Source organism: Pungitius pungitius, chromosome 9 (assembly GCF_949316345.1).
Source record: "Pungitius pungitius chromosome 9, fPunPun2.1, whole genome shotgun sequence".
Lineage (NCBI taxonomy): Eukaryota > Metazoa > Chordata > Actinopteri > Perciformes > Gasterosteidae > Pungitius > Pungitius pungitius.
The window spans coordinates 16,162,915-16,174,630 of NC_084908.1; the positions used below are offsets into that span (position 1 = coordinate 16,162,915).

General features: G+C 44.2%; 1 protein-coding gene across 1 annotated transcript in view; it reads right to left on the bottom strand.

The window, feature by feature from the left end:
- The window catches only part of znf827 (zinc finger protein 827), a 61,160-nt gene extending 52,276 nt beyond the window's left edge, over positions 1–8,884 (bottom strand). The window contains exon 1 of the mRNA XM_037471105.2: positions 8,496–8,884. Within this exon, the coding sequence (XP_037327002.2) occupies positions 8,496–8,538 (43 nt within the window). The 5' untranslated portion in view covers positions 8,539–8,884. The remainder of the gene's footprint in view (positions 1–8,495) is intronic.
- Between the last annotated feature and the right edge of the window lie 2,832 nt (positions 8,885–11,716).

Genomic DNA, 11,716 nt, shown 5'->3' on the forward strand with positions numbered 1-11,716 from the left:
TTAGGACAGGGACACTAATCAGGATTGGTCCCGGCCCCTACCCCGGGAAAGGGGGACCACTTTCAGACCATTATTTTTTTTTTTAAAGAAAAAAGAAAAGAGGAGAAAGAGTGAGCCAGAGAGGGAGAAGAATTGCTGTGGCACAGCAGGAAATGCTAACCGCTAACCTCATTTAAATGCAGGTCCAGGCAGAATGAGGGGGGCGGGTGAGGGGAGGGGGGGGGGGGGGGGCTTATTCCGTTTCCAATCTCCATGTTAAATGCTGGCCAGGGCAGCTGATGGGAACGAGAGGCATTGTTCGCCCCATGCTGCTCCACCAATACCTCCCTCGTTTCCTTCAAGCTATATATAAAAAAAAAGACATTTCCTCAGTAATTTTAACCCCCACCGGATATCTATATGAACTTGACATGCAATGTATGCGGCCGTCTAGCCTGTTCAACCGGTGTACTGCCGCAACCGACCATCATTGGTCTGTCATCTTTTCTGTCATAACCGGGTTGTGACCTGAGGCTGTCGCATTCAAAGCCATCCTTCACCCACTGAGTCTGTTCTGTGGCATAATGATTGCTATGACAACCATCACTTAAAGCCATGGGTAGGTGGAGGAGAGATGTCAGCTTCTCGTCTACTCTCCTGATGATCTCATTTCTGGCTGGCAGAGACAACAAGGTCAAACCACTGAAACTGGAAAAGTGGCTGCTTGCTACATGCAAATGACGGACCAAACAATTACACTTCCCTGTCCGAATCGACGTGGGGCGACGTAGCTCTGAGAACCACGAGGTGGGGGATATAAAATAAATAAAGAAATAACTAAAAACAAATCAAGGGTGTCAGAGAGAACGAGAGGGAGGGATGGCTGTCTTTGGCGAGCGATGAGCACAAAGTCTGCCTGTTCGTGCCAAATGAGGTTTTTTAAACGTTTTTTTCTGGGAGGATTTGTGCTAATCTAGAAAACCTTCTGGAGGAAGTGCAAATACATCTGCCGCTGACCACTCCCCTGTAGAGTACGAGGGATTAATGACATGGCAATCTGAACCAACATGGCCCCCATTCAAAACCCTGGTCGGGAATGGGAACATATGGGTAATCGTGAGCTTGGAGACCGGATTCAGTGGATTTTAGAATAGCTCGCCACCTACAACCATTCATTCATTATCTTAGTCGGCTACATTGTCCGTCTTCATTCGTTTCTACACATGTGATTTACAGGTTCCATACGCCACAAGGCTCCTCACTCAGAATGGAAAATATCTAGTGATTAGCTAATCTCATTAGCATCACAAGGACAAAACGCAAGTGACCAAATGCCCTTGGTAAACAATGACAATAAAAAAGGACGAGAGCCGAGCCCCATCGTTTGTTTGATGCTACGAACACATTGTGCAAATGGGGGAGCCTCTTCTGCAACAGTGAATTAGTAAAGACGCTCACCTGCATTTCCAGCATCATAAATAACCTCACGCGGTACTGACAATAGCTTTCTCCGAGATGACACCACATCAGTGATTTGAACTTCTCTGGATTTTTGTCGCCGAGCCAAACCCTTCCTCCCTCCTATTAGAGGTGATACATTGTTTCCCTAGAGAGCTGTCACTGCCTTATGGTCCTACTGCCACCCACCCCCTCTGTACTTTTAATCTCCCTGTAAAACTGATCCTACTTCCCAAAGAATCCACAGACGTTAGCCTGTGCCTCAACTGTGCAATGTGGAAACACTTCCATACCAAGAGGTGTGAGAGGTGTTGGCCTGCAGTGCACTAGCCTGGATAACTGGAGCCAGGCTCTGCTTGAGAGGGAGAATAAAGGCCTCCTGCCCCAGTCTACCCACACAGGAAGTGAGGTCACCTCATAGGATCAACGAGTTGGCCGAAAGCCATTTTCATTTTGCCCGCGAGCAAAAAAATATAAATACTCTGATGAATAGACTGGATTACTATGTGGACCAATAACATGTAGACTGTTCTACATGAGCAGTAGGTTTGTAGGGACACTCAAAAAGAAACACATTAGTAACTGATTCCCCACAACCCAAAGGCAGTGCGCTTTCTTCGATCACAATTCAAGAAATACTTTGTCCTTGTACAATGCAATAATTTCTGTGTCTTTCTAGGAGTAAAATGTGAAACACAGTCCAACAATAAATCACATCCCTGTTTAGAGCAGGCGTCTGGCACGACTGGCCGGCTTCAGCTCCCCAGACCACTACCTCCTCTACCGCCTCCTCCTCCTCCTCCTCCTCTCCTCTCATGCTCTCCATCCCTCATGCCTGTTAAAGGCTTGTCCTGCAGGGCCTGGATGCACTTGTGTGGTACAACAACAGAGAAACCGCCCAAAGCTCTTAACAGCTCTTCCTCTCCACTTCCTCCCTCCCTCCCTCCATCTCCACTGCTAGCACCACCAGCTCCTCTCTCCCTCTCCACTCTGCTCTGTCTTTCCCAGCTGCACCGGCGAGCTGTTCCGTATGAACTGCTGCCAGCTGAAAGCCTGCTACTCCTGTGAGATTGCTATTACTCAGTGCGAGGCAGGGCTCTGTGTAGCCAAAGGGCTGCTCTCCGAGCTGTAGATCTCCATGTTGTGACTTGTCAACACGGGAAAAAATCGTTACCAAGGCTGAGGCACTTCCATTCCACACAGAAGGGGGATCTGATTGAGACCCGGCAGAAAGGCAGGTACTGTACTGGAAGTATTAGGCCAAACACTGATATCTCCTGCCTATTTTCTGCTCTGAAAATGCACTTTGAATTGACTGGATAACAAACAACTTAGGAAAAAAGAAAAGATGCAACAGACAACTAACAGCACTGGAAAGAAGTCTTCTTAGCGTCACTGGTAAAAGCAGGATTGGGCATATGTTTTGTTGTACTTTTTATTATTTCAAATAGCTTGGCGGCATCATGTTTACAGAGGTATGCCTACACACGTGAAAATCAGCACAAACAGAAAAAAGAAAGCCATAAATCTGGGAAAAATTGATAAAAGAAGCAGTAAACTACACTCACAATGTGACCATGGACAACTTTTGTTAGACAGTTTTTGATAACTTGTGCTATAAACCCATTTCCGTAATGGGATTAAATATCTAGCCATAGGTAAATAAAACCTGTCCGTCAAACTCTCACTGTACTGTTTAAACATCTTCATGGCCCTTAATGACGAGGTAAATTTACAGAAAAATGGCAAAGCTGGGAGCTAAATAAAGATGCTTTCTAACATATTTGGTGCTTTAACATTACATTTGTAAGAAATCTCCAAAACGTGTGATTTGCTTTAAACTTGTGGGACACAAGTAGCCTCTTACAGGCACATGTAAACACTTCAGACTCGTAGGTTCACAGCAGCACTTAAGAGGATAAAGGCTTGAATGGAAAAACAATGTTATATAGCCACACATACTGTACTACAAAAAAGGGAGAGAAAAAAAAACTACACTGTCAGTTGTGAATCTTCTAATTTATAGTCCCAACATAAAAATGTAATTTTACTCACATAGTGCAATTTTTTTAAAGTTGAGATACAGGTTAGAAAATAGTTTGGGGCTTTGACATCTCTTATTTTTGTGTATACGACTAATATGAGACACAATGTTTGCCCAACATCAATGCTATATTCTCTGTGTTACTGTGCATAAAAGTGGCCTTTACCTCCTGAATGGGCGTTGGAAATCTGGTTGGAGTGAAATAAAAGATTCTCCTTCTACAACTATGATCACTGCGATGATGGACAAAGTAACGTACACTTAAGACAACACTTAACCAAAGTTATGGTGATACTCAACACCGGGCGAGGATCTTCTCCGATATTCAATTTTCAATTTCAGGCATTAGCCTACTTCTATAGTGACACTACAAGGTGCTATGTGAAACAAATGGGCACTCAAATTCAAATGAATTATTCAACAGCAAATGGGAAAGAGGTAATTCTGAGAAAACTTATTACGCGTTATCCTTGGGTAACATACAAATCCACCCAAAGCTTGGAATCCTAATTGACATTTATTCTTTATAGTTGAATCAACTACGAAATGTATCACCGACATCGTGGTAATAAAACCCCTGCCGCTAATCGGCCCGGCCAATTGTCGAAAGGAGGTTAACGTTTTCTTTAAGATTCACACCGTGAGGCTCAGCCAGGCCCATTAAACCTTATCCAACTACCAGTTTATTCACCTTAGTGTTTTCATTGACCATCAAGCCAAACACAAAAGACTGGGGCCAGTTTGGCCAGTGAGCGTTCAGCGAAAGCTGCTCTGTGTTACAGTGCATGGTGAGCGAAGTGTCCGCCACCTTTCCCCTGCCCTTTAATTCATTTCCAAGTTAAAGCCTGTGTATCATTATTCGCTTGAGCTCCACTCGCCCGACACCGCCAGAGCACCCAAACCCCATCGACTTGGGGGGTTGGGGGGAGGGAGGGGGGCGGCGTAGCGCTGGTGGTGAGGAACGGGATTCTTGGCCGAAATTCCTCACAAATGTTATGCCAAGAGCGAAATGGAGACCGCCTCTAATTTTCCTCTACCCTTAATCCAATGTTTTTTCAAGCCCCGGCCCCACCAAGGTCATTATAATCATAGCAAGTGGAAGGGAGCCAGTGACCCGCCATTACAGTAAGGTACACAGCCACCCAGTCAGGAGGAGCCCACATCTGTCGAGAAATGTTAAATATCCCCTCCATCTGAAATCTAGAATACCCGGGGGAGGGGAGGGATAAGTAAGCAGAATACAAATGTTCCCCCCCCATCCTCCGATACACTTGGGGTCACGCTCCTTATGATAGTGACTCCCTCTAAGTCAATGTTTTTCACATTCTCAACTATTTACTTCTACAGACTAGAATAACTACAGGTTGAGAAATGTGAGGGGGAATGTTCAATCGGACAGTCTTTGAACATATTTGAACATTTTAATGTTCAACGCTTAATATTTGGGCCTATTCCGACTAATTTCATGTGGGGGTTTTCTTATCGTAGAATCAGTGATAAACACAAACCGGTAAACAAGCCTTTTCAGTAACCCTAACTTTAAAGGGAGTAATACGGCAATAAAAAAAAATTACACAAACAATAACACGCTGCAAGGTCATAAAGAATGGCAGTTTTCATTGTGGCACCATAGGTCATGTTTACTTGTCAGAGTGAAGGCGCCATACTGTACTGTGACCTCCATAACTGGCTTATGTACCCACACACACACACACCAAAACACACCGTTCCCTTTCGCATGTGCGTGCCGTGCACACACACACACACACACACTTAAGGAATAGTCTCCTCTCACAAGCTGTGGCCCAGACAATAGGACAGTGTGCACATGCACTGGGCTACACAAACCATATATCAGGGTCTGCGCTAAGATAAAGCACCTCCAGCATTAAAGCCAGTGTATTAACTTGCCCTTTTTCCACCACAGATGAAGAGATTTGAGGCTGGATATCGTGCGTGTTGGCTGGCACGCCACCAGGGTGTTGTTGGCGGAATACTGAAAACACACAGACTGACAGCAAACGGCACGAGGTGACGCTTCCATTCTGAAGTGGGAAGATTCGAAACAAAGCGCAAAAAGCTTTTGACAAATTCATACTTTCCTGTGACAGTTTGTGGACTGAGGAGGAAAACAACTCCTAAATCAGAAAACGGCTTTCATTCCAGCCCAGGAGCACGGCGCCTACACAGGAGTACAGGATTTCAGATGCGTGGGTGAAGGTTATTTTCACTCCAGGCCAATTACAAAGCAGATTAATTGAAAAGGCTCGACATGGGCTACCCTTGGTGTTCTTGCATAAAAGACATAAAACATTGAACTTCATGTCCGACCGATCAAGACAGCATGAGGACGCTGTGTTAATACAACCTCTCACTAGGTTTCTAATGTCCTAAAAATGAGAATAAAATACAGGGTACATTTCAAAGTGGGAAAAAACATTGCCAATTGGTTTGGTTATAAAATATGATATTGTGTCATATATAGATGATCATTTCAATTTTGTTGTACCGAATCACAACTCAAATACATCAAATAAATATGAGTAAACATCTGTCCCTGTTAACACAGGGCTTGACAGTAATGGTTGCCAGGTTGCTATTGGCAACCAATTCTTGGCCTTTGTTTGCCAACCACTTTTCGACATATAGAAAACAGAGATAGCAAACAGCAAGACGCGCCGGCCCGTCTCTTCAGCTCCATGTGAGAGGGGATTCAGCGGTCTAGGCAGAACAAAGACCGAGAGGAGGTCATCTCTGGAAGTTGAGATGATGGACAAGCTGATCTCGGGGTCTGTGAAGAACCTGACAAAAGCTGCACAACTGGAATATTGCATCCCAGGAGTTGAGCATGGACAGTTATGATAACCCCTGTGATTCACTTTCTGTACAGAAGGTGATAAAACACAATTATAATATTATTGTTGCATTTTCATTATCAAGCGGACAGGTAACACAAAAACTGGCTCCAGCTCTTTCTCATTTGGAAGAGAAATGTGCAGCTTATCAAAGAATCTGTGAGCCATATTGGACACTGCATTATATCATGCATCTAATCACAAACAAGAGTATGAATGTCACTAACAAAGACGGGATTCAGGGACTGACAACTACATGCATCTCATGATTCCGCCACACTCTTAATAAACTCATAAAGCACAGATTTTGGTAACGGAGGAGGAAAATGCATTCAAGCGACACATTTTTGTAAGTGGTGATTGTCTTCTGCTGTGTTTACAGGGGCTTATATACGTTTACATATATTCTGTGCAGTTCAACCACATAGCTTACGTTCTCCTTAAGCCCGAATCGTCCTGTCACTCCGTCACACACACACAGACACACACACACCTCAAAGCCAACCTCTACTAAGTTCAACCTTAGGTCAAACACCTAAGCAGCAGATCAGAGTTTCGCTACAAAAAACGAAACTACGGGATAATAACTTCATAATGTACATTGGATTTCACGTGCCAGACATATTGGACTGTGACAGGTGCAGCAGGAGCTCATTCTTTACTAAAAGCCTTTTTGGAATTGAAACAAAAGCACTGTGACAAAACTGACTGAGACGGACAACTTGGAGCCTTTTCTTATTTTTTTATTTTTTTAGGGTGGCAGGTTGTGATGAACAGCTGGCATCCTCTGACATTTAAGATATGAAGAAGATAGTGTCATGAGATAAATGCATCAGGGCCGCTGTTGTTTTAACAAAAGATGAATCACCCCGGTATTCATTTGGTATGCAAATGCGACTAATTGAGCCGTTTGCTTACGCGTGTATCGAGCAGAGATGATCAAGAAGCAGGTAATGTCTCTTTCGGATAATTCCTTTAATAATCGTTATCATTGCACACTGCCGTCTGAACAATCCCCTAGTGGCCGATGCGCGACATCGCAGCTTCTTTTTTTCTTTCTTTTTTTCATCATGTAGACTGATAAACGCACAATACGAACATCCAAGATACGGGAGGAGAGGTGGTGGTGGTGGTGGTGGTGGGGGGGGGGTCAAAATGTACAAAAAGTAAACCATCCGCCTACCAAAGATCTACTACACGGGGTTCACGAGCAGTTTCCTGATGCGACGCGGCGCGGCGCGCAGTTACGTAGAAGAAGCTTTAACTGTCGTTTCCCCTTTTTTTGTAACTGCGTTATTGATCGTAGTCTGTCTGCAATGAATGGCTGCAACGAGAAGGGGAAGGAAGGAGGGAGGGAAGGGGGGGAAAAACCCTGAACTTCAGGTGACCGGCCATGGCTCTGACATGCAGACTGGTAGGGGTAGAAAAAATGTATATATTAAAAACATGTTATATTTATCGGCTTGGGGTGGTTGAGGGAGTGGGAGAGAGAGAAAAAAATCCCTCCTGACTTTTTTTTTTTTTTTTAAGTCGACGACAAACAAGCGCGAACAAATTTGGGTTCCGCGATGATTTCGGAGCAGCAAAACTGTGAGGCAAAAGTTACACGTTTAAACGGCCGAGGAAATGGGAAGTTTAGCGAGCGTTTGCTAGATAGCGCTGTTGCTAACTAGGAACACCAGGGTACGGGGAGCCAGACTCTGGCTTGTCTGATCCGACTGACCCTTCATTTTATTGCGGCCAGACTCCCAGATCCTCCCCTTTCTGCCCGAAAAGCGACATGGCAGTGGCGAACACATTAGCGAAAAGGCTCGGCCGTTACGGCTCGCTCACACACAGAGACACACAGACACACACACGCACGCACACACGCCAACTGCCTGCAACCTTTAGCGGAACCGGACCTCTATCGATTATACTCTTAATAAAAAGCCACGTATCATTTATCCACTCACAGCCTAGCTACCGTTACCCATCGCCAACAACATGGCTGCCTCGCTCGGACCTAAAAAAAAAAAAAAAAAAAAAAGGGGGAGAAATAACCTACGCCGAGTCTTTTGTCTGTTTCACCTCTTTAACCCTAAACTACTGCGCAAAACATACGGAGAGCCGTTGAGAAGAAGAAAAAAAAAATCGAACAAACGGAGAGAAGGACTTACGTGAAGGCAGGCGCTTGGGTTGCTCCTGCTTCCTCCTTGGCATTTTCCCCCGTTTTTAATCACATTCTCGTCCTTGTTTAGGGATAAGAAGAAAAAAGGTTTTTCCCATTGAGACCGGAGGCGCCAGTGATGGCAGGGACTCGGTCGTGCACCTGGCTCCGCTCGGTCTAAAGTGTACGGTCGGGAACACGGGCGGAGGAGGTGCCGCTGTTGTTGTTGCCGTGTCTTGACTATGGCTGCTCTCGGTGCAAGTGTGTCTCCGAGCCCCTAACTAACACTAATGCAGGGATCAAAGGGCAGCAACAGCAGAGCAGCCACACGCACGCGCGCGGGCGCGCACGCACGCGTACAAACACGCGGTCGCTCGCGCGCACACACACGCACACGCGGCACAAACACTCGCGCAACCCTACACGAGGACACGCTCTTTGCGCGCACGGACGCAGTCGAGGAGCTCGCCCCCGAGAGCAGCGGACGGACAAGGTGCCCCCCGAGCTCTCTGGGTGTAATGCTGAAAAAGAAAACGTATTTGGATAAAAAATGAATTTAAAAAAAAAGAGGGTTTAAATCTGCAGAGCGATTCGAATGAACCCAATCGGTTTAAATTACTTTACAAAAATGATTATATGTATGTAATGGTGACGATAATAATTTATGCGATAACGCGAGTGAAGAAATATGAATGTACAAATGCATTTAGACACTATAAATACATGTCTACGTCATGTATTTATAGTGTTTGGCTTTAGCAAAGCAGACAATGATCCGCTATAACAAAAACCTGTATCTTAATTATAGATAAGAATCCAAATTGCAGCAAGGAAAAGAATAGATGCTGAAAAGGAATTTGTTATTAATTAGACACTTACAGTACATACATTAAATATATGCATATTAATACTGTGGATTTATTTGACAATATCAGTGCTAATATACTAAATCTGCAGTGTATATACTGTATATATATGTGTGTGTGTGTGTGTGTGTGTGTGTGTGTGTGTGTGTGTGTGTGTGTGTGTGTGTGTAAAGAGGAAACGATGTCAAGCCTTTCCTAATTCATATCCACTTTTCCCCTGGAAAGTTTAGAATAGGTTTCCATTTCTCAGTGATTGCTAAACCATATAATGCTGCATATGGAAAAAAAAACAACTGAAAGCTTCATTTGTTCATTGACTAATGACAAAAAAAATGATCAAATATTTTAATTAGGATAATCTCTGTCACCACCTCCTCCTACCACTCACACACAATCTTTATACATGTAAAAACTGCCTGCTGAGTTAGAACTACAAAATGTTAATTAAAAGAACAGTTTAAAACGTACATTGTATAGGAACCCGTGTCACCATAACCGGTGCCCTTGTCCGAAAACTTTCAAACAATTATCAAACTCAATGTAGTCATCTCCTCGTCAAAGTTGAGAGACCAAAACTGGCCAGAGCTGAATCCTCCTCCCTCTCAGCTGGGTGTTGGGGCTTTTTCACAGCGCAGGCTGTCCCCCACTCCCTGCTGTTGGACTCCTCCAGGCTGCGTTCTGTTGGCCTGCCGCGTTCTTTCACACCTCGGCCGCGTGTGAGCAGAGCTGTGTCTTCATCCCTCCATCCTTCCATCCTTCCATCCTCCAGTCCTCCTCCTGCCATGCCTTACACCCACCCCCAGCGGAGGCGCAGGAGGCTCGTTACCGTGGCAATTAGTGAAAAGCCCAAATTAGCCCTCTTGGCTGTCCACAGGTGACAAAGACACTTTGCATTTCTGCTAATTAGGAAACAGAACAACATGATTAAACGGGGCCTATCAGGAGGAGAGTGGACAAACATGTTCCACAAATAGAAAGGAGTAATATTTTATTGCATCTCCTGCATGAAATGATTAAGACATCCCATTAGGCTTTTAATTTCTGTGTTGCTATACTGAATATTGTAATGGTTTACATTACAATGTTGATAGTGAATGTGTTAGACAGCTGGGTTTCTTACCTTCACATGGCTAGTCTATCGACAGGTGCTCTGACCAAAGAGTGGATGAGCTGCAGTGAAAGGTTAAATCCCTTTTGGTTTTTGCCTTTCTTGCACATTGTCTTTTTTTCTGTCAGCACAAAATATGCAAATGGAAGGACCTCAAGATGATTTCTCTAAGTACTCAAGGGGAAAGTACTTTGATATCTACTGCAGTTACAACATTCAACTAAGACGAAGAGTTTTTAAGTAAACCATCCAACAAGCATGTGTTTGTGATGTTGTGCTGGTGCGGTTTTAAAAAGGTGACTATAAGAGCAAACACATTTTCTCATTCAGATCAGTGAGCAGTGCATGAATAATATCTGTATTATCCCACTAAAACATTGCAATGCAGCAGCTCAGGCTTGTATGTCTTATCAAATGCAATATCTGATGAATGTTGTGGTTCGAGTGACGTTTATGTAGACAGATTCGGTATTAACAATCCTGGGGAGGCAGAAATTGTCCTGCTGGAAGGCCTAATCAGTGCTAAATCCTTCTGTGTATAACCAGCCTTTGTTTATTACACCACATTAGTGGTAATTAATGATTGCAAACTTCATGTATTATCAAACAGTCATTTACCAGGCTGACTTATTTCAGACTCAAATATGTGCAGAAATGTTAAACTTTTTGCAAAGTGCCCTGCTTTCCACTAAACATTCTCATAACCAGAAAATAATATTTACTAGATTTCAAGGGTTTGTCTTCTTGGAGTTTTTGTCTACTTTAGAGATTTGGTCAACGCAGGGAGGTTACAGCCTGTTCTCTGACCCGTACAACGCCAAATAGCTGAGGTAATGTTATCTGCTGATTGTTTCCACGGCAACCCTGCCGTGACCTCACCAAGGGTTGAACCTAAAGGTCATTTCTCATGGCTCCGGGCTGTATTACCAGTGACAACGCTCAAACGTTGCAGCTGGAACAGTGTACACACTGAGGTGATTCAAAATGGCTGTCACTGAGTATCCCTTGTCGGTTTTTCTAACAAAATGAATATGCTTTTCTTTCACTCACCAATAACTGGCTCAGGTTCCCTACTTTGAAAATGGCTCATATTGTCCATTGGCATTATTACTACTTATTAAAATGGTTTCCCATAGTGGCACTACAGTTAGTGGGGGCTAAATGAGTTTCAGGTGCTTCAGTGGAGGATAGAGCAGACTGGAGAGAAATGAGATAACTTGCCTCCGTGCCCCGGGGGGGGGGCAAACTGAGCATCCT